At 43.3% G+C, this 25051-nt stretch overlaps 1 protein-coding gene across 1 annotated transcript; it reads left to right on the forward strand.

The window, feature by feature from the left end:
• Positions 1–98: 98 nt before the first annotated feature.
• Positions 99–24287, forward strand: LOC126336496 (dehydrogenase/reductase SDR family member 11-like). The gene is made up of 4 exons (XM_050000245.1): positions 99–182; positions 5190–5319; positions 13663–13809; positions 23986–24287. Exons 1-4 carry the CDS (start codon positions 169–171, stop codon positions 24025–24027), a joined length of 333 nt encoding a protein of 110 aa, XP_049856202.1. The 5' UTR covers positions 99–168; the 3' UTR covers positions 24028–24287.
• Positions 24288–25051: the final 764 nt, after the last annotated feature.

Raw genomic sequence — 25051 nt, forward strand, 5'->3', positions numbered from 1 at the left:
GCTGGTAGAGGAGATGGCGTGACGTAGCAGAAACTCGAGGCCGCGCACGCATAAAGACAGACGGTACGCGGCTGGTGCCGTCAGTACTGTGAAGTAGAGTGGAGAAGAGCAGAGTACAGCGATGAGACTCTGCCGCCCCAAGAGCTGTAGAGGACAACAAAGCGCCGTATGGGCATCGTGAGGTACGCGGGACGCGTCGCCATGGTGACGGGCGCCAGCTCCGGTATCGGAGCGGCCATCTGCAGGCGCTGCGCAGGAAGGGATGCACCGTCGTAGGGCTAGCCAGGAGAGTCGACAGGGTCAGGGTAGGCAGCCAAGCGCGTTTCGCGTTCTACAAGTACGCGACGGCGCTGAAACAGATACCGTGCCGAGCGGCTCTAGGTGCTTCAGTCTGGATCCGAGCGACCGCTACGTTCGCAGGTTCGAATCCTGCCTCGGGCATGGATGTGTGTGATGTTCTTAGGTTAGTTAGGTTTAAGTAGTTCTAAGTTCTAGCAGACTGATGACCTCGATGTTAAGTCTCATAGTGCTCAGAGCTATTTGAACAATTTTTGAACTAAATGCAGAGTGTAAAGCAGAGTCAGTCACAGTGCGCCAAACTTTATGCGGTCCGGGTGTGCAGAACGCGTGCAGACCACGGTCTCGGTTTTGCTCTTTCCCTTCCGGAAGAACTGGGTACACTGCTGACATTTCATCTAGAAACGCGATGTTGTACATTTCGTTCAGCACATCTCTCTTCATCTCGGGAGAATCATCGTGTCAGCGCTGTTTACCTTTCGCTGATTGTTCATGCTTCAGTGAATGTCTGCACAAAAGAGTCAGTCTAGTGTTCTACCGTCACAATCTTTTAAAAATGAATGGGAATGACGGAAGATAGGGATGAGAGTTCTCAACATCTATTATGTAGCTGCATTAACAACGGGTACTGCAGATTCGCCTGAAATGATAGTACAGTATCATACGAAACTAAACTAAGCTCCTTCCGAACAGGCCCTGGAAGGCCCAACGCTACCGACGGGCCGCAATGTCACCATCCTCAGCCCACAGGCGTCACTGGATGCGGATATGCAGGGGCATGTGATGAGCACACCGCTCTCCCGGCCGCATGTCAGTTTACGAGACCGGAGCCCCTACTTCTCAATCAAGAAGCTCCTCAGTTTGACTCACAAGGGCTGATTGCACCCCTCTTTTAACAAGAGCGCTCGGCAGACCGGATGGTCACTCATCCAAGTGCTAGACCAGTCAGACAGCGCTTAACTTCGGTGATCTGACGGGAAGCGGTGTTACCACGGCGGCGAGGCCGTTGGCATATTACATTATCATGCAAAAAGAAATTAGAGACTTGGTTGACAATGACAGAGTAAAAAACTATAATGATCGACAGACTGTGCTCATTGTTCAGTACATCAAGAAGCACGTGCTGAATTTGCAGACATGCAGCACGTGAAGAAATTGGTGGGACGGGTTATCAAATTTCTGAAGTTGTATGCATATTTCCACTGTCAGTTGCAACAGTTTTCGGTAGAACTGAGTGAACAGTATGGAGACCTCGCGCATTACTGCGTGGTACGTTGCTTTAATCAAGGGCTATACCTGGACCTATTTTTGGACTTAAACTTTTGTAGAATTATTGTTGAACTTACGAAGAAAATAAAGTGCAGGAACGAAAATTAGAACATCCATAATGGATTGCAGTCTTCGTATTTCATGTGAACCTGATTGCACGCTGCCGGCAGCAAGAATTTGCAAGGTGAGAAACATCTCCTTGCTGGTTTGATGAGGATGCATTTAAAAGATAAATCGCGTTATAGAAAGCGCACATACTGACAAAAATACACCGTCCATTTCTCTAAGATAACTATCATTAAACAAAACGCAATGTTTGAGGACTTCATTGTGACACTTGGACGATTACAATTATAGTTTCCTAAAGATTTTGGGACAATACCAGTCTTACATTTGTTTTCGTGCTGTTTTACAGATGGTTTGCCATTTCAGTTAAGAACGCACCTGTGGATGTGCAGATGTAACTGACTGACTTGCAAGGCAATTTCCATTTTAATGACAATTCCTTTTGATTTAAAACTGTGCACGACGTCCACAGTGCTTTCCTCAAGTAGAGTTTCCACGTGTCAACAATAAGGTTGCATCAGTGCCATAGTATTTCAGTGGCATAGATGGGTGTGGACGACCTTTAAACGATTATGAAGATAAATAAGTCTGGATTACGTGAAACCTTGAATGGGAAAAATCTTTGAAATTGTCTGGATCTGTCTGTATGCTGACATTTTGTAAGAGATGAAAATTGTATTATGTTCCGACCGCGCCAAAAATAATTATTTAAACTGAAAATCTGTTCTGTTTGTGATATATATTGTTGAGACGCATTTCGACATTCTGTCATTTTCAAAGACTAGTAAATACAATGCAAAACTGGTATCAATAGATGTGAAAACATGCTACATTTCGTCATGGATCAGAGACATAGAATAATGAGCAGATATGGCTTTCTATCTTACCTTTGTTATACAAATCATTTGGAACTGTTCATTAGATGCACTGTATCTCGTCAACATTCTCAACCACGACACAAGTGGAAACTGCTACGAAGGGACAAATTGGAAGCAAAGTCGACCAAACCGATAGGCGGCGCTGGATGGGTGGTAAATGCTGCATTTGTTTATTTACAACTAGATTTCCATCCTCACACCGTATAAAACAATTTCGCCAGTTAACAATTCATGGAAATCACTTTACAATGTTTTACAAAAATGTGTTTCCTTACGAAACAATGTCGAAAATAATAGACTGGAAGAACCCGCTGAGTGGCACTAGGGTACAGAGGCGAGCTGTCAGTTAACAAACAGTTTTTGACTACTCAGAACCGGTTGAGCCATGTGATGTTTACTTATGAAGAACACGTGGCACCCATGTACTGTTACCAATGCCTTTCTTCCGGGCTCCAAAAATATGGAACATATATGGGGAGATTCAAATGGTTCAAATGGCTCTGAGCACTATGGGACTTAACATCTGAGGTCATCAGTTCCTTAGAACTTAGAACTACTTAAACCTAACTAACCTAAGGACAGACTGAAGCGCCTAGAACTGCTCGGTCACACCGGCCAGCCATATTGGGAGAGATATATCGAGACAGTATGCGGGATGTGTAGTAGCTTCGCGGTGAAACTTCTGCAGTGTAGTTGAAACAACAAGCACGCCAGCTCCGAGAAAGAGCCACAATTTAAGCATAGCTGTATGTGGACACTGCAAAATTAAAGTGTAACATCAACTCCAAACGCCCAGGACTGTTGATGTACGGCATCATTCTGTTGCTGGATAATGTCTGTCACCATGCTGCCAAGCTTGCTTCGACTACCCTGCAGAAGTTTCGCTGGAAAGCCCTTAAATATCCTGCATACAGACCCTGTTCTCCCCATTCCTTTCCATGATTTCAGAGCCCCGAAGAAAGACATTAGTGGCCATCGAGTCGCGTCGGAGGAAGGGGTGCACGCTTTGGTACCATCATGGTTCCGTAGGCCACCACAAACATTTTTCCATGAAAGCAGTGATTGTGTTGTCTCACGATGTGATAAATGTATTAACAGTTGCCGGCCGCGGTGGTCTCGCGGTTCTAGGCGCTCAGTCCGGAACCGCGGGACTGCTACGGTCGCAGGTTCGAATCCTGCCTGGGGCATGGATGTGTGTGATGTCCTTAGGTTTGTTAGGTTTAAGTAGTTCTAAGTTCTAGGGGACTGATGACCTTAGAAGTTAAGTCCCATAGTGCTCAGAGCCATTTTTTTGTATTAACAGTTATTCCGATTAGTTTTGAAATAATAAGCAGTCTCCTTACTTTTTCTTTCCCTCCGGCACTTTCGGCTGCCCTTATACAGGGTGTTATGAAAAGGTACGGCCAAGCTTTCAGGAAACATTCCTCACACACAAAGAAAGAAAATATGTTATGGGGACATGTGTCCGGAAACGCTTACTTTCAATGTTAGAGCTTCTCTTCAAAGCACATTAATCATGGAATGGAAACACACAGCAACAGAACGTACCAGCGTGACTTCAAACACATGTTCTAGCAGCACAGGTAGAGTATCCCGTATGAAATAATGATAACGTGCTCCATTGAGCGTACGTGGAAGAACATGGGGCCCAGTCAAGACATCACCAACAATGCCTGCCCAAACGTTCACAGAAAATCTGTGTTGATGATGTGATTGCACAACTGCGCGCGAATTCTCGTCAGCCCACACATGTTGATTGTTAAAATTTACAGTTTGATCACGATGGAATGAAGCCTCATCCGTAAAGAGAACAGTTGCACTGAAATGAGGATTGACACATTGTTAGATGAACAATTCGCAGAAGTGTACCCGTGGAGGCCAATCAGATGCTGATAGTGCCTGCATACGCAGTACATGGTACGGAAACAACTGGTTCTCCCGTAGCACTCTCCATACAGTGACGTGGTCAACGTTACCTTGTACAGCAGCGACTTCTCTGACGCTGACATTAGGGTTATCGTCAACTGCACGAAGAATTGCCTCGTCCACTGCAGGTGTCCTCGTCGTTCTAGGTCTTCCCCAGTCGCGAGTCATAGGCTGGAATTTTTCTTGCTCCCTAAGACGCCGATCAATTGCTTCGAACGTCTTCCTGTCGGGACACCTTCGTTCTGGAAATCTGTCTCGATACAAACGTTCCGCGCCACTGCTATTGCCCCGTGCTAATCCATATATCAAATGGGCATTTGCCAACTCCGCATTTGTAAACATTGCACTGACTGCAAAACCACGTTCGTGATGAACACTAACCTGATAATGCTACGTACTGATGTGCTTGATGCTAGTACTGTAGAGCTATGAGTCGCATGTCAACACAAGCACCGAAGTCGACATTACCTTCCTTCAATTGGAGCAACTGGCGGTGAATCGAGGAAATAGAGTACATACTGACGAAATTAAAATGAGGTCTAACATGGACATTAAGCGTTTCCGGACACATGTCCACATTACATCTTTTCTTTACTTGTGTGTGAGGAATGTTTCCTGAAAGTTTGGCCGTACCTTTTTGTAACACCCTGTATATGAGGGATAAGACCCGAAGTTTTTCGGCACCCTACAATGGCTGTGTAGTGCTGCCACAGAAAACATGAAGCTTGTGTACAGCATTTTGTCTGCCCACAGTGATCTCGGCCGCATGTCGCCTCCCGCCGGCAACATCGCAATGTACACTGCCAGCAAGCACATGGTCAAGACGCTGCTCGACGGTCTCCGGAAGGACCTCGCTAAGAAGAAGAGCAAGATACGCGTTGGGGTAAGTCGTCATTGACACACTGACTATACTGAACATTTGTCGTAAAATTTGTGTAATGTAGCTACATTTCTTTCACAAAAAAAAGAGTATGACGCAAGGGAATTACGCTGTAACAGGTTTCAGAATTGTTCTGCAACGCCAAGAAATGTGGATGATACACTGATTTCATGCACATTTCTATGATAGTACCTCATTCTGCCATATTTATTTCCTTCTGTACAGCGGCTTTTTGTTCGAAGGTTTACTGGATATGTTTCTGACTTGTCATGTGACTTTGTCGTCAGACAGCACCAAACGTTTTTGACCACTCTACGTGAAACCGAAAAATACACAATTTGGCAGGAGCACTTACTTTAAAGTCGGTTTATGTTGCTATAAAAACATGTACATAGCGTGAATTCTTTAACATATGTCTACCCTAATTTGTTCCTCTTCGTCAGCCAGATGAATACTTATATTTACTCGTCATTCTTTTCTGTCAACAAGCACATGAAATTAATCACTCTAAGTTAATCACACTTCATCAAGCTGTGCCGTGTTATCGATTTGTGAGATACCAAAATTCAGGTCTTCATTATTTACAAATGACATTACCAGCTGAGTTTCACCTTTATTTAACTTAAAAGCTGGAATGGATCAACTAGCTCATAGGAATAATAAACCAAGAAATCAATATTCTCTGCCATATAAACACTAAAAAGAGGAATTTAATTATTCCTCTTCGTAGTGCTCGATCTCAGCACCATTAAATTTCAAAGTCAGCAGTACCTCATTTTTAATAGCGCTGCATGGTTTTCCTGTCCCTCCAAAAACTTTCAAGACAGACACAAGCTATACAACTATTCCTTCTTTACTTGCAAAAGCGTTAAAATACTCTTGAACTGCCCTAGAGATTTCCAGGCTACTATCTCTTCGGATTTCTGAATCAACAGCACCTAATCTTGCGTGTTCAGAAGGACTGATATGACTTATACTTCACATATGACCATCTTCGTGCAACAATTCTTCAACAACGATCCTATAATCAAAATCCTTGCTATCGGAAGAACTTCCACTTTGCGCTCGCATCGAAGGTAAACACTGAAACTGTTTCAGCTGCCTGTCAAGACACATGTCACATAAACGCTGTGCCTCGAACCGGCCTTTATGCGTGTCTTAAAGAAAAGTAGAAACATCATTCACCCTTAAAAGCAGTTTGCAATCGGATTTCCTATGGAATACGAATTTTTAATTCTCTCTGTCTCGAGATCTGGCACGTACGTACATTTCAATTGTTGTCCATTGTTAAGCCGCTAACTACGTCCCACGGGCGCATTGAAGACAACACCTTGTTCTAAGCCCAGATATCACATATGTGCCAACCAAATGTTCCGTTATTCGACCCCTGTCCTACTGCACTCTGTTCTGATTCATTAAACAACATTCCATAGTTTAAGGTTAAACATGGCGTCTCCATTTCGCTCCTACTTTTCTTCCTCTATAAATCAATTTTCTTCGTCTTTTAACTTTAAAACAAATCTTCAGGTATCAAAATCTGTTGACTCTAGTCGATCCCATACTGAGAAACTATCTAGTTTAACTACTCAAGTGGGATGCAATGGTTACAAAGTCCAACATCACATATTGGTTCTCATTACTTTGCGCACCACCTGAGTGTAGATGACTACCACCGCTACACAGAAGATGCCCGGGCTAACTACCATCTTGCCTTTGTTAAACGTTCTAACTGCCACTGTCATGTCCATGCAAACATTCGAACTGTTTCAAGAATCTGACATAATTGTCATAAGTATCTCAGATTGTTGACATTCACTTGCAATAGATTTTGAAAGGTAATATTATCTTGATACGATCGTCAAACACCTCAGTGACTATTTCCACTTCCACGTACTTAAGCTTCTTCCACCAGCACTCACAATAACCTTCCATTGCGCTATGGTTCTAATGATATCGTTTACCGTTCCACGTTTCAAGTAACAATTACCATGGAATGCCTCCAGAGCAACATTTATAAAGACATTTTTACCAAATTGTTTAATATCCGTGCAGGTATGTCAAATTTCATTTTCCCCCGAATTGCATCCCCTTTTAGATATCCCACTATGAAACAAGCCTGTTCCTGCACTGGCCAAGCTATCAGTAACGCACTCATAAACTCTTGTACAAACAGTTTTGTCTGCGTTGTCCCTTGTGAATCAAAAGGATTGCACTGATGACATCTATTACATGCAGCTTCTGCCAAGGCAACCAGTGAATACTGTATCGTCTGTGGCAACAGACTCCAAGTTTCTTGGGGAGTTTTAACCAATTTTCCAGCCAAACTACTATCATGCGACAGCTATACGCTTCCATACGATGTGTGCTTTCAACTCAGTGCCCAGCATACATTTCGTCTCGATTATATAGTTACTAAAACTAGTACACTGCTCTTGAATAATGTTAGCACTTATACTAGATAACTTTTTACACACATTTTCACTGAGTGTTGCTTGATTTATCTCTGGCTGTTCAGTGAAGGTGTGACAAGCATTTTCATTCAGTTCCAACTTCCTGTCGAAGTTTACCTTCGATCCTTGTGCATATGCTTCACAAAATGTATCACTGAATTAACGTCTGAATTTAAATTAGAAGTAACAACATTTAAATTCTGAATTTACATGTTCCTCGTGTTGTACTCTGCAGTTGGCAATTTTTTTTTTCAGTGTCATGTTTCCCTTCCGATTTAAACGTAGAGATTTCAGCTGAAGTTGCATCGTAATTTTTCAATTATCATCATTGAAAGCATCCACTTCTAATCTGTAACTGCTAAGGACATCCATTAATGACAATATAAAAACATGTTACCCATCACTTTTCACATCAGAAGACAGTCTCTCGATTATTCGAGTGTCAGTAGTACAAGAAGGTGCTGATTCACTCACCTCGAGTGCAGCTGATTCTGTTATAACATGAGCTACCAATCTCACACTAGAAAGCTCTGCAGCAGTGTTTTCATCATCTTGAATACATACCGGTATACCGCTTTAAGGCCATCCCTGACTATGTACAACAAAGAATATACACAAAAAGATAATGAGTATAGCCCTACTTACTGGCGCAGTGGAACGTCAGGATGTAGTAGAATGCAATAAGCCTTGTTCATCTGAACTAATCCCATCTAACTCAGTAACTATTTCGACCATTCAAAATACAGCTTTTGTGCAGCAATGAAATAAACTTTCTACGTGATTGTACACGGTTTTACATTTCAGCATCAGATAAACTACAAATTCAGCAGACTGTGCTACTGATGTTGGACCACCTTCAGCGATGTGATACGTTCTCAGCCAATCCCCATTATGATACGCCTCAAATAATGGGATACTTCTCCTACTTGAAACTTTTCTCAACCTGTGACATCAGTCATGTCTCTCTTCATAACAACTATAATTAATATATTGTTAACTCCAACGGTAACTAACGCTCATACTCACATGGAGCAACTATTACGAGAATTTTCACATGCATATTTCTTATTCAAACAGTATTTTGCCTGACGGGGATATTTAGTGTGTCCCCATTTCAGCGAGAGGGTGTCTCTCCACTTAAACTGCATCTTTTGTTTTAGTTTCGCTACAGGTACCAGCCTTCTGTAACAATCGAGACGCCACTTTTGCCTCTCACCATGACAGTTTAGCGGCCTTGTTCCTAACGCTGGCGTGACAGTTTAGTGGCCTTGTTCCTAACGCTGGCGTTCCTCATCTCGTTGCATAACAATGGCCAACCATGTTTGCCCCGCACTTTTCTGAATTATGACCTTTTACTAGACTGAAACTACATTAGCAATCACAGAAACGTTAGGTTTCGATGCAGGTTACATCACTAAACATCAAATTTCCTGCAGCGTACTATACAATATATTGTACAATGATTTATGCTTTCCCCCAGCTTAATGGATTACATAATATTACGTTCTGAAATTAGTGTGGATAGCAAATTGTTACTGCCATGTCTCAATTCTGTGAGAGTATCACCCATACGAATTCGAGTACTGTCCAACGCACAATTCTGTTCAAAGTTTCAACTTACTAGAGTGAACTGGCTCAGCCAAAGAACGCTCTCTGCAACGAAACATAGGTATTATATCAAATATTGTTAAGAAATTGTTGTAGAAGTGCATAGTCCATGTTTTGATTGCAGAAGTATACGTATTTGAAACATAGACAATAAACAAAATAACAAAATAATCGATGACATTGAAACGCGGTGCTATAGAAGGTTACACAAAGTGAGATGAGCCAACCCATTGAAAATACCCCTTTAAGCCCCTCCCTGACTATATAACAGTTGAAAATCAATGGACGTCTCTTGTAAACTGTAGCATTAGCATTTAATTCTCAAAAACATTAATTTTTCTGATAATAAATACTTATTATTTGCAGAAGGCCGTTACTGATGACAATATATCTCCTGATCAAAAAATGATGTAACTGTGTTTGTCAGGAGTGCCTCAACTACAATGCGATTTCGTAAATCTCTGCTTAACATTTGAAGTCGAGACTTGATAACAACCTGTTTTGAATGCCAAAGTAAATAACAACACCTTATTGAAGAAAGATGAAAACGTGCTTACATTTGGATCAGCAATACAAACTACACTCCTGGAAATGGAAAAAAGAACACATTGACACCGGTGTGTCAGACCCACCATACTTGCTCCGGACACTGCGAGAGGGCTGTACAAGCAATGATCACACGCACGGCACAACGGACACACCAGGAACCGCGGTGTTGGCCGTCCAATGGCGCTAGCTGCGCAGCATTTGTGCACCGCCGCCGTCAGTGTCAGCCAGTTTGCCGTGGCATACGGAGCTCCATCGCAGTCTTTAACACTGGTAGCATGCCGCGACAGCATGGACGTGAACCGTATGTGCAGTTGACGGACTTTGAGCGAGGGCGTATAGTGGGCATGCGGGAGGCCGGGTGGACGTACCGCCGAATTGCTCAACACGTGGGGCGTGAGGTCTCCACAGTACATCGATGTTGTCGCCAGTGGTCGGCGGAAGGTGCACGTGCCCGTCGACCTGGGACCGGACCGCAGCGACGCACGGATGCACGCCAAGACCGTAGGATCCTACGCAGTGCCATAGGGGACCGCACCGCCACTTCCCAGCAAATTAGGGAGACTGTTGCTCCTGGGGTATCGGCGAGGACCATTCGCAACCGTCTCCATGAAGCTGGGCTACGGTCCCGCACACCGTTAGGCCGTCTTCCGCTCACGCCCCAACATCGTGCAGCCCGCCTCCAGTGGTGTCGCGACAGGCGTGAATGGAGGGACGAATGGAGACGTGTCGTCTTCAGCGATGAGAGTCGCTTGTGCCTTGGGGCCAATGATGGTCGTATGCGTGTTTGGCGCTGTGCAGGTGAGCGCCATAATCAGGACTGCATACGACCGAGGCACACAGGGCCAACACCCGGCATCATGGTGTGGGGAGCGATCTCCTACACTGGCCGTACACCTCTGGTGATCGTCGAGGGGACACTGAATAGTGCACGGTACATCCAAACCGTCATCGAACCCATCGTTCCACCATTCCTAGACCGGCAAGGGATCTTGCTGTTCCAACAGGACAATGCACATCCGCATGTATCCCGTGCCACCCAACTTGCTCTAGAAGGTGTAAGTCAACTACCCTGGCCAGCAAGATCTCCGGATCTGTCCCCATTGAGCATGTTTGGGACTGGATGAATCGTCGTCTCACGCGGTTTGCACGTCTAGCACGAACGCTGGTCCAACTGAGGCGCCAGGTGGAAATGGCATGGCAAGCCGTTCCACAGGACTACATCCAGCATCTCTACAATCGTCTCCGTGGGAGAATAACAGCCTGCATTGCTGCGAAAAGTGGATGTACACTGTACTAGTGCCGACATTGTGCATGCTCTGTTGCCTGTGTCTATGTGCCTGTGGTTCTGTCAGTGTGATCATGTGATGTATCTGACCCCAGGAATGTGTCAATAAAGTTTCCCCTTCCTGGGACAATGAATTCACGGTGTTCTTATTTCAATTTCCAGAAGTGTATAATACCATCATTACTTCAGCCATTGTTCTGATATTCAACACTTCGGTTCATAGAACGGTACCTTATTCACTATATGTCTCCAGAAATACATTGTACAGAAATTGTAAATGGACAGTGGACAAACTGAGGGGAGAACTGGATATACGAGTGTTTAAAGTTGACAGAGGATGAAAAATGTTTAAAGCATTCAGTTACAGTGAACTTAAAAACAGTACCTAAATATGAACTCATTATTTTCTCAAGCAAGTGCATACAGGGTGCCTCAAACCTTTAGGGTCAAATTGAAACAGTTGATATTGGGTCCATAACCAATGAGATAGGGAACCAATAATCTGAAACTATAATTGTGGCGTTGTATACATTCACAGCGTACACCGTATAACACCAACGTAGCTCATAATAATTGTTCAAAGTGACGACCATCAATCTCGATGCATACATGGAAATGGCGCTTGACGTTCTGCTGCACTATCTCAAAGATCGCTGGTGTCTGTTGTACCAGGAGACAGGCAAATCAGCCAGTAGTAAGCAAGTCTTCACTGTTTCTACGGGGATTTCCACCACATCTTTACGTAACCCCAGAGGAAAAAGTCTGGAGATGTGAGATCCGGCGATCGGGCTGGCCATGGGTCAGGACCCCCGCTTCCGATCGGGAACGTGGTGTTCAGGTGAACGCGGACATTATCATCGAAATGGGCTGGTGCATCGTCGTGTTGGAACGACATCCACTCGCGGACACCAAATACAGTCTGCAAGAAATGTGGCAGTACATCTCTCATGAACTCGAGGTAAAGTGGACTAGTGAAACGAGGAGGCAGCAAATAAGGTACTATTGCACATAAGTTGACAGAGGATCGTTGCTGCCGGTCACCGTTGTGAGTGACGTTGGGATTGTTCTCACTCTAGACATGGCTGTTGTGGCTGACTAAGCCCCGTCCTTGAATAACAGAAGCTGTGTGAAGTTCGGCACTACAGCAATGCGGTGGATAATCCGTTGACATAAGTGGATCGGTATTCAATTCCATTGGTCCCAGTGTTTGCACACATTATTTATGATAAGGGGTGTAATACCTATTTCACTAGTACTCTTCTCTCTGTTTCCTTCGAAGTGTGAGTTTCATTGGCAAGTTGACGGGCGCTTATTGCTGGGTGGTCGGCCACACTATCCAACACCATCTCCTCATAGTCTGGTGTTGGAACATGTCTTTGACGGAAACCTTGGCCGGCTCACCGTAGCGTGAATGACCTCGTCCCTTGTAAGATGGTATCCACGGAGATAAGCATCTTCCAGTTATAATGACGCATTTTGGGAAAGCTTTCTCTGTACATTCGTGCTGCTCTACGGGTACTACATCCTGCCGCACCGCACATTAACTGCATGCCTGCCAATTCACGTAGCGAGTAATGCTCCATCTTTGACCGTGCGTCACAACAGACCTTACCTCGGATACATCCTAAACTGTCTGATGCAACATACAAGTGACACCAGGGATAATGCTGTGCGTGTGGCACAAGTTAATGCACCGATGCGATTCATACGGGCGTCACATGAGACACGTGCTTTTAGCTAAGTTATGTACAGTATGTCTTTTTTGTGGTCAGGAGCGTATGACGTTTATCACACGCTGCCTGTCCCTGTGTACAACAGACACGCGGGATCTCTGTGAGAGTGGGGTAGAACTGCATGCGCTATTGCAGTACATGCGCTGAGACTGGCGGTGGTAGTTCTGAACATTACTATGAGCTCCATTGTTGCTATGCACTGTACGCTGAGTTTGTCTGTAACACAATAAATATCCATTTCTCGTTCCCTGTCTCAATATAATCGCTTGTGGACCCACTATAGCCTGTTTCAATGTGAGCCAAAAAATTTTAGTTAGCTACATAAAAGAATTTCTATCTTCAGACATTTTGCCGTGCAGTTTGTGACTGGAGCTTTCTTAAATGGATATTTATTTCTATGTTTCGTTATTATAGATAGAAAAAATATGTGTGTGTGTGTGTGTGTGTGTGTGTGTCTTATCAGGTTCAAATGGTTCAATTGGCTCTGAGCACTATGGGACTTAAATTCTGAGGTCATCAGTCCCCTAGAACTTAGAACTACCTAAACCTAACTAACCTAAGGACATCGCGCACATCCATTCCCGAGGCAGGATTCGAACCTGCGACCGTAGCGGTCACGCGGCTCCAGACTGTAGCGTCTAGAACCGCTCGGCCATCCCTGCCGGCTCTTATCATGGAGATATGCATCTTACACATTAACGCTCTTTCTTTATGACAATAGGAAATTTCTCCGGGACCTGTCAAAACGGAGTTTGCCTCAAACTTCAAACCATTCAATCCGGAAATGTTGAAGCTGATACCCCTCCATGAGTCGGAGGACGTAGCGGAGATTGTCGTCTGCATGCTGTCTCAGAATCCGCGAGTCCAGGTAAGCCCGTACTGATTAATTCTAAAATTTCATCAGAGCTTGCAATGTGTTCCATTTTATATGCTCCGCATTTCCCAAATATCGTGATCTAATCTTTTTTCCTTATTTCTATTATTCTGAATTGAACATCATTTGTTCGAAATACATCTTTTAAAATGAACTTTCTGGAGTACCGACAAATGATTCAGCGTACTGATCAGTACATTTTCACGCCTGTACGCAGGCTTCCGCGCTCTCTTCCACAGCTGACTGTAGTACCTAGTGGCAAAACAAACGTACAAACAAGTAAAGAATCATTTTAAATAGCCAGTCTTTGTACCAGTTTGATCTGTACTCTGTTTTTTCCTGACCTCTGCAAATCTTCCCAGCTGTAACTGTTACACCGAACGTCTTTTCAATGTGTTTTCCATATGCTAGTCTCTGTCTGTCCTGCATATTTATCCCTGCACTTGCTGCTCCCAGCACGAAGTTAACCGTGTAAGTTCCCCACTATGAAATTTAGTCAAAATTTATCTCCCACTCTACAAAAGGTCTACGTATAACCAGAACTGTGTACCCAGAAGATATTATCCAAATGTTACTCGTATGCTAACCTCTATGTTTAAACTTCTTTCTCGAAATGATGGCCTCCTTCTTAATGAGCAGCTACAATTACATAATAAAAGCTTCGTCAACGGTATAAAGCCGTTCCTTGATGTTTGATTTCATGTTCCCTCAAACAGTTACCGAAATCTTTCTTGAAAGTTGATTCATAACTGTTTGTTCATTAAATGGTTTATGTTAACCACATTTCATGTTATACCGTTTTTCTATTCGCTAAGTTATTCAGCTCCTTTTTTAATTATGTAATGGCGTTTTCAGCCTTTAAACTGTACTTCTAAGCTATCATGTAGACAAATTGTTACCATAGCTGATGCTATCAGATAAAATATTGCCTCTTGCTTCATGTATTACATATTTCACCTGTCTATATTTGGAATGTTAAGTAGCCGGTTTGTATTTGCAACTACTAGATGGTACTTTTGGTATACGTTTACCTGCCCGCAATTGCTAACACGGGCGCCTCAGTCCAATGCTACCGCAGCTTGACATGTGGTGCAGCCCTTAGTGGCTTGCCTCTATGTTTTCTACTTTAATACTTTGTCACTATAGCGGTATCGCTTCATATTTATTTTATACGTGACATGCCAGTTTTAAATGTTTTACTTCTGATGAAGGCATTCTTAGAAGTTGCCGAAACCTAGGTCAAAAAGACTTAATTTTCTTCATCGAGAGCTGCACTGTTTTAATTTTACCTTGTAACGGTCGCTGAAATCGCAGTCATCTTTAAAGGTCTAGATCTCTATTTTTTAAATAAAATTGCTAAACAATATTCAAACGGTTGCATACCATGTGGTGCAATATGATAATGCGTAGTGTAAACCTTCTTTAAACAGTGGGATGGAGAGAGTACATACTCCTATGAAATGATATACACAAACAACTACAGGATATACGTATTTTGAATGCATATATTTATCAGGAACACTATCAAATCGATACTCAAATTCCATACTTGGGCAAGCATGTTCTTTGATCTGATTTTATGGCAGTACGGATCAGCTTCTTCACCTCTTCCAGGTTCTGTGAGAGTGGTGGTAGATAAGCGTTGTCTTTAACGAAACAACTCTGGAGAAAGTGGCACGTGGACGAGTTCGAATGGAGCAGAATGAGTAGTACCCAGGAAATGGGTCTGTTGTATCGTGCCATAGTGGTTCATGTGAGGCACATTGCTAAGACAATGATTGAAATTACTCATGTTGAGAGACGAGAAATAGTGATTTGTTTCATTAGTCTATAGTCAAAATCACATAAATACTTTTTTTTAAAATTTTTGAGAAGCGATTTCGACAGGCTTTGCTGTCATCTACTGCTCTTCAGAAATGTTCGTTGCAAAACTTCTTCTTTGTGAATTGGAACCTCATGTCAAGCTGCCAAATTAGTTGATAAAATGTAGCATATTAATGAAAGATTTGTCAGAAGCAAAACGGTTACAATCAAAAAGCACCTTGTGCACATTGCCATGTCTGTATATGTAGCATTTTGCTAAGGCAGTGACGCGTATGTGAGGTAATGGATAGAAGAGGGGTCGTACACAGTGATAAGTGGACAACGGACCATACAGTATGACTACAGCACAGGATGACCGACATCTAATCCGCCTAACCATAGACAGAACAGATTCATCCCCAGTGTTGGCACAATGTTGGAACACTGTAACGGGTGTGGACACGTTTGCAACAAACTTTCGACACCGTTGCTGGGTGCTAGAGAAGTGGCTCCTGTGCTTAGGACTGCAATAGGACACGTACCTGTTAGAGGCTACCGTTGTGAATGCAACTGTGCAGACTGCATTATTGAGAGGCACAGCAAGCAGACGGCATACGTCATGACTTGGGCAACCATCGGCTATAGCATGTGATTTCAACTCCGATGTACTCAGGACAACCTCAATAGCAATCGTTTCATCAGGAAGATTTTAGATCCCGAGACACTGACCCTCCTACAGGATGCTCCAGATGCCATATTTCAACAGGACAACACCCAGCCACACATGGAAGGAACGTGCAAGCCTTTTTCGATTAACGATGAGAACCACTGCTTCTCTGGCCTTCACATTTTCCTGATATCTCGCTCATCGAACATGTTTGAGATACAGTCTGGCAATGTGTTCTAGAGCACCGTATACAGGTCATGTTTGATCCCCTGCTATGACGCCTAGGGGTTTGCAGCACATGGTTGCTTAATTTTGTACTGAATTCTGGCGGTCAGAGTACATGTACCGTTCCGTAATCCTAATAATTTGTGCATTGCCATATCCCTAATCTCTGGAACAAATTTCGTTGTAATGACCTGTGTTCTTCTTCATGGAATGGAGTGTGGGTAATCGGTAAACAAAGATTAAACTATAAGAAAAAATAGAAATGACCCCTAAGAACACGCATGCAAGTGCACAAACACACACAAATGCGCGCGTGAGCACACACACACACACACACACACACACACACACACACACACAGGCACAGACAAAACTTCGAAAACCGCACTTGTTGTTGGATTGAAAACGTAATTCAAAAACGAAACAAAAAATAGGGGAATTAATTAAAAGAATACTGCACAGATTTAGCTAATCACTAAAATAAAATGCATGAGCCAGCCACTCTGCAATACACTAAAATCTTCAACCTAAAAGCTTAGGCTGGAGTCCAGACACTTGATGTATCTTTAAAACCTTCATAATACTTGGCATCAGCTAAAGCAGAGAGCTGATCCCCACCGAAGTCTCATCACAATATAAAATGCATTCAGTGAAAACGTGGCGCATAGTGATTTGACAATACGAGAACAACAGATTGGTGCGTTCCCTTGCCGGAGTCTGAAGTCATGTGTTAAAACGACAGTGCTCTTCTCGGAGACGGGTCAGGGACATGTCACCCCGCCATAGTGACTTGGCCTGAAGTATGCCACGGAGTGGTAGTTGGCTTCACAAACCGAAGTCTCTCACTACCAGACACTCTTCCTCACTCCCCCCCCCCCCCCCCCTCCCCAACCGCCTGGACCTTCAAAATAACATCGAAGTGACAGCCTGTTGTGTCACATCATTTTCCCTGCATGCCTCCTTGGCGGTTTGATCTACCTGTTCTTTTCCCCGAATTTCCACAGGCCCCTGAACCCATTAGAATGATACCTGCCTCCCGCGTCAGTGAACGAAGTACAGTTGGTAATGTATTAGATGCACCAGCTTCTCAGCTATGCGCATGTGCGCTGTGATCGTAGGACACTAAGAGCATGGGAGCAGAAGACGAAACATCTGCTCGAGTGCCTTCAGTATCTAATGGAGCTTGCGTAATCACATGGAAGGCAAGTACTGAAGCAATTAGGGAACAAAACTAGATAGCCAAGGGAAATCCCTTATTTCGAACTACCAGTATATGCAACTCTAAAGCTGTGTTGTCTATCTAATGTGTTAAAAAAGAAAGCAGAGGCTAAAAACTCAAATGTGGAGTGTTACAGTTTTCTTAAAAAGTAGTGTATATCTATTATTAATGGTATAACTATACCACTGTTGATGCCATCATTTATAATTTTTCCCTGCTATATATATTTATCGTCATGTTATGAATTTGACACAATATACTTAGGAAACCATTTTCTTAGAAAACTAAGTGTGATTTGCAAAAAGAAAGAGAATGGGTAAAACTATTCTTACAATTAGATTTAATTACTCAAATGTTAAAAACTAAAAGTTTTTAAAAGAAAGTAAGCATACATTTTACCACCCCTTGCCAGAAGGTGACGAGTTCTCAGTATTAGGAAGGAGAGACAAATAGATTAAAATTTCTTCTCTCATCTCCAATATTTCTAAAACTTGAACCGAGACGAAACGCAAAAGATACACTAATTTACTGATCCCCTGTTCTGAAAAATAGCTTTTTAGAGATATACAGTAAGTAAAGTGGAGGCACATTTGAAACGTCCCCTTAGATAAATTAATGAATTACTGTGCTGATAAACCTCTTACGTTATTTTATTTTCAAACAGCTGAGCAAAACTGAACGTACTCAGGCATTACTTTCTTTACTTATTCTGATCAACAGTAAACTGACACACAACATGTTTAGCGCAACGCAATCTGACTTTCAAAAATCAATACAAAAGAATGGCCCTGACTAACAATAACCTATACCATTCATGAATCACTTACCTCACTAAAATCTTCGTTACTTGAACTATTGCAATACAGCGAGCGCCACTACTGCCAGCTAAATAAAAGATTCTAACTACTGGAGTCACTAACTACCCCCAACTGCGCAACGCTACGCGCTGTTAATAGCCAAATGCCCAACACTACAATAGCAAATTCCAACAATGCAAACCAGCGACAGACTGCACACAGCACAGTCAGCGATTTTCATACAGAGCGCTACGTGACGTTACCAACATAAAAATCTAAACAGCTTACTTACACATCTTTGCTTCAAATCCAACAGTGTGACAGCAGCACACCTATACACTGCAGTTATTCAGCACGCCTACACTCACCCACACACAAAGTAATTCTTACTAGAAAATCGAGAACAATGGTAAATTCTCACACGAAATTGCTGTTATGATATCACTATTAACCCTGATTATTAAAAAAATTGACATAAAAATGATTCAATTTCACACACTAAATAACACAAATGCCTCCTTCCGTGCGTTATCCACTAATATGTCCGTACTCACCTGTCACCTACAGAATAGTTAGTGTTCTATCAGCACAAAGCTGCTAACCACTTTCGCTATCGTGTGTGTGTGTGGAGGGGGAGGGGCAGAGGGAATGGGGAGGGTGTATTAGCCACCAAAGACGGGAATGGTACTTACCTGCCAACGTAACTCTCTCTTAACATGCTATGTGTCATCTTTTATGACAGCTAAACAACTCTGCCTTTCTACTTACACTAAGCTATTGACAAAACTGCAGCTGCAGACAATCAGCTACTGGCCGCTCATAGAAAAATTTACGTTCCCTTGCTTTGTGGAACAAGAGTATGAGATTGACTGAGTTGCTCAAGTAAAAGTAATACAATACAGAAAAGAAACAACACACTTCCTTTCGAGAGGACCGTGGCATAGGAAAATTAACAGAAAGATATATGTCAGGTGGATTTGGTAGATCTATGTTAAAGCACGCCAAAAGCAACAGCTACAATAAAACCACTGACTCGTTGCTATTTGTCCGTGCTGAAGAATTCCACAATTATCGAAGCCTTAGTAGTTCCTGCGTTATTCTAGAATGATGATCTCTACTTATCATTCAGTTTAGCAGCAATTGAATCACTATTGATTAGTATCATTCTTGGGTTTAAAGGATTTTAAAAATTTTGAAACATTTTGTCGAAATCTCATGCTGTTCAATGATATTCGCTTCCTTTATTCTTTATCTTGAAACGAGAACATCATACACCGAGTGAGGTGGCTCAGTGGTTAGACACTGGACTCGCATTCGGGAGGACGACGATTCAATCCCGCGTCCGGCCACCCTGATTTAGGTTTTCCGTGATTTCCCTAAATTACTCCAGGCAAATGTCGGGATGGTTCCTCTGAAAGGGAACGGCCGACTTTCTTCCCCATCCTTCCCTACTCCGATGAGACCGATGACCACGCTGTCTGGTCTCCTTCCCGAAACAACCAACCAACCAACCGAGAACATCATAGCTTGAACTTATTTGTAGTCGCTGTACAGGAAGATGACAGATATAGTGAAGAATAAGACTCATAATTACGAATTGTTCCAATGCTTTAGTTTTGAATGATTTGGCGTTTCCCCCTAGTTATAAGACGAATGATAGTACTGAAAACCCACTTCCTCCAATTGGGAACCTCTTTGCCCCAAATTGCTGTGATTTAGCCCAAAAGAACCAAGTGATACAACAGCCCGCCCAGCCCTCTTGGGCAGCAAATCAAGGATGGAAAACAAAAGGTCTGCATATCATCGTTCACCTCGACTTAGCAGAGGGACTGCAATCCATCCCTCTTTGGCGACAGTTCCGAATGAAGATTCCCATTGTGACCGTCTGGTTTGTTGCGATCACTTCCATTAGCAAACGCACATGGGCGCTCATATGTTAATTCCTAGGGGGTAGCTAGACCTGGAGATACGGAGTATTTTTAATATTTTGGAAGGCGAATGGCGACTTTTACTTAGCCATAAAATAGTTCCAGCTTCGACCCAGTTAAAAACCTACGTACAATCGACATTTAAATCATTTTTTTAAAGAAAAACCTCTGACTGTACCGTATTTTCCCCTTTCTCTGAGACCTAGGAGGGGAGACAGAAGGGTGTGGCCCAGCATGGGCGCCCTTGCATAGCCCCGAACTGTTGCCAAAAGTGATAGTCGAATTCCTACTATATTCTCAGAATTCATTGTGAGGATATTCCTTCAAATGTTTTAGTCATTTCAAAAGATGTTGACGGACCGGATTCGCGTTCCTGCAACGTCTCAACTGTATGTTTGTTTTTATCCAGTCAGGAGTTGTGACATCGATAGGAATCGCTATTTCCTCTTCTTATATCAATGTTTTTTTGTTTCCTGTAGCTTCAGAAGCGTTCCAGACACAAAAGATACTAAATGCCGTATCGGTTTGTACGCAGGGTGAACATTAATAAAACTGAAAAATTGCACGGACTGGAAATGGAGGAAAATTGTTCGTATGAGCCTGTATCCGGAAATGGACGGTGTACGTGCAGCAACAACAAATCGTCCCGGAACACACTACAGAGCTGCATCGCATCCAGATGTCCAGATTTGACTCCATAGGATATAATGCAAGCGTTCACGCGTCGCAACATGGATAGCCGTACTCTTCCGCACGTTCCGACCTTTCTCCGTATAGTGTCACAAGCGTTGTGAACGCGCTGTTGAAAGGTATACATACCAGGAACTGATTTAACATACACAACACTATTCAGATGCCCCAGCGATTAAAAAAATCCTGGAGATTTAAGTCCGATTATCTAGCAGGCCGCGTTACAGGGCCTCAGCGTCCTATCCAATGTCCGTGGAAGATATTTTTGACGTGTTGGTGAACTGTAATGCGCAAGTGGGGTAGTGCTCTGTCATACAGAAACCACATAAAGTGCCGTTTTACCAAAAGCACATTCTCAAACAACGCAATCAGCGTATTCCGCAGGAAGTCTAGGTACGTTCCTCCTCCGATGGCTTGTGGAGTAATAACCGAGCCAAGTATGTGGCCGCCAAGAATCCCTGCCCCCCCCCCTCCCCCACATCGATGCTGAACCGATGCTGATGAGACCCCTCAACCATAGTCTGCAGCCCACAGATGACGATTATACAGACTGGGTTTTGGGTTGTTTGGGGGAGGAGACCAGACAGCGAGGTCATCGGTCTCATCGGATTAGGGAAGGACGGGGAAGGAAGTCGGCCGTGCCCTTTCAAAGGAACCATCCCGGCATTTGCCTGGAGCGATTTAGGGAAATCACGGAAAACCTAAATCAGGATGGCCGGACGCGGGATTGAACCGTTGTCCTCCCGAATGCGAGTCCAGTGTGCTAACCACCGAGCCACTTCGCTCGGTATACAGACTGATGATGCCAGTTGTAAGGTTCGCTTCGTCGGTATAGAGAACTCATGACAGGAATTCAATAATTTTCATGTTCTGGTGCAAAAATCGTCTGCAGAATCCTTCCCATAGAGGAAAATGCGCTAGTGATATTCCTTGCACTCGTCGCAGTTGATGGTGTCAGTAGCAGTTTTCATGCAGCACACACATAATCGTACTTTGGCTTGCACCATGTTGGCGCCGGTCGTTGTGGCCGAGTGGTTCTGGGCGCACTCTGGTACCGCGCGACCGCTACGGTCGCAGGTTCTAATCCTGCCCCGAGCATGGATGTGTGTGATGTCGTTAGGTTAGTTAGGTTTAAGTAGTTCTAGGTTCTAAGGGACTGATCACCTCAGACGTTAAGTCCCATAGTGCTCAGAGCCATTTGAACCATCTGAACACCATGTTAGCTGTCCACTTGCCTGGATCTTGTGCTAGGATATCCTGTAAAACCTTGTCCTCTAAATATGGTGTACGCACAGTCCGGCGCCTACCTGCACGTTCGTCTATCTCGAGGGACCCATGACCTCACAAACGCCCAAAAAGTGCTCGAAATGTCATGTGATGTGCTTGATGTCTGTGAAGGTACTTGTTTTAGTACAGCTGTCCAGCCTCTCAACCGTTTCTTTCGGCTTGGACGTCCACAGACACCATCTCGGCTAGTTCCAGAAACGAATACCTGACCATCCCGCTGCTTAAATACGATGCGTCAGTCACACAGTCTGCAACACTCAAGGGACACACGGCACGTACTCACAGGAACTTTCATTCGTCAGCGCCACCTACATCTACATCTACATCTACATGACTACTCTGCAATTCACATTTAAGTGCTTGGCAGAGGGTTCATCGAACCACAATCATACTATCTCTCTACTATTCCACTCCAGAACAGCGAGCGGGAAAAACGAACACCTAAACCTTTCTGTTCGAGCTCTGATTTCTCTTATTTTATTTTGATGATCATTCCTACCTATGTAGGTTGGGCTCAACAAAATATTTTCGCATTCGGCAGAGAAAGTTGCTGACTGAAATTTCGTAAAAAGGTCTCGCCGCGACGAAAAACGTCTATGCTGCAATGACTTCCATCCCAACTCGTGTATCATATCTGCCACACTCTCTCCCCTATAACGTGATAATACAAAACGAGCTGCCCTTTTTTGCACCCTTTCGATGTCCTCCGTCAATCCCACCTGGTAAGGATCACAATATTCTAACAGAGGACGAACGAGTGTAGTGTAAGCTGTCTCTTTAGTGGACTTGTTGCATCTTCTAAGTGTCCTGCCAATGAAACGCAACCTTTGGCTCGCCTTCCCCACAATATTATCTATGTGGTCTTTCCAACTGAAGTTGTTCGTAATTTTAACACCCAGGTACTTAGTTGAATTGACAGCCTTGAGAATTGTACTATTTATCGAGTAATCGAATTCCAACGGATTTCTTTTGGAACTCATGTGGGTCATCTCACACTTTTCGTTATTTAGCGTCAACTGCCACCTGACACACCATACAGCAATCTTTTCTAAATCGCTTTGCAGCTGATACTGGTCTTCGGATGACCTTACTAGACGGTAAATTACAGCATCATCTGCGAACAGTCTAAGAGAACTGCTCAGATTGTCACCTAGGTCATTTATATAGATCAGGAACAGTAGAGGTCCCAGGACGCTTCCCTGGGGAACACCTGATATTGCCTACAATGGCAATGATACATTTCTGGACACATGTTCATAGGACCTTCTTCACTCCGTTTCCAGTCAGGAATACGTCCCTGCAATTTGTCTGTTTCATTACCATTGACCTTGTATAAATAAACGCACACTCTCGATCCCGAAACTGCGTTGAAGCCTGGGCAAAACGAACAGAAGATTATGTTCAGATCCTTTACTCCTTACGATCTATAAGCTTGGGGACCCAGGTTAAAGTGCAGCATGGTTGTTGAAAGATACATATCTAACATTCTTGCATTTTTACATGTACAATTCTTCTTTTCATGCTAACTGTTACATAAAAATATTGTTGTTGCAGGTTCATGATGTCATCATGCACCCTACGGCCAGTGCTCACTGAAGCTGCTACCAGTTTCATGAATAACGTCCAACACTTCCTTAACTTACACGGGATTCTCATCACTGGGTGACAGTGTTGCTGTGTGGATAAATTATTAGTTGAACATCAAACCAGAACTTTAGTCTGGATTATTTATATTCCAACTCCATGACTGAAAACTGTTAGATCGTTCGGGAGTCAACATTTATGAAGGCACAAATGAGAATATTCAAACGACGCAGCTGAGCTGTACCTGCAACCTCAATCAACCCTAAATGTATGCATTTTCAATGTAATATCTAATTGCCGAGTTTTACCTAAAATAAACAAACAAAAATAAAAAAGGATGTATTTCAGTTGTGCAACAGAATAGTCAGACTCTCATAATCCTCCTACATGGTTCACATATTGTTAGAAATTTTGACTTTTTAAAATAAGTTAGAAAATAACAGGCGGGGTCTAATTGTTTAAGTTGCCAACTAGCGATATGGTGGCAAGATACAAATCCTATACATATATAGGACTTTTTCCTATTTCCAAAATACATTATCAGAATGTTGCACGTGAAAGTACTATAATACTTTCAACGTGTGTTTTACTATAGTACCTTGCAGAAGGAGCTTTCCCATACAGTGGTAAATGGGGAGAGACCTTCTCGAATCAACTGCAGTAGAACACACAGAAAAAGTAAACTTTGGAGACCATATGGCACTTCGTTCCGTATTCATCCCTAGAAATGCCATTTACAAAGTACATCTTCACAGAGTGTCTATGCGTGAGTTTTCTGTTTCTTTCAACTGTGTCACCTGTCATCCTTTCTAAAGTGAAAAACATGCATGGCTCTTCGCAGTACTCTCGACTCTTGGCTTTGGATGCGCCTACGCACGTTGCGGCCTTGGGTAAGCCACACGAAAAAATAAAATAAAATATCCGTGTCTCAAGCAGACTGTCCTTGTTCCAGTCCGACAGGCGGTGCTTTAAACACCGTCCTGAGTTCTATATAAGTCACGTTATTGATACATCTACTCCGCAGCACCCTGAGTTT

Source organism: Schistocerca gregaria, chromosome 2 (assembly GCF_023897955.1).
Source record: "Schistocerca gregaria isolate iqSchGreg1 chromosome 2, iqSchGreg1.2, whole genome shotgun sequence".
In the NCBI taxonomy this organism is placed as follows: domain Eukaryota; kingdom Metazoa; phylum Arthropoda; class Insecta; order Orthoptera; family Acrididae; genus Schistocerca; species Schistocerca gregaria.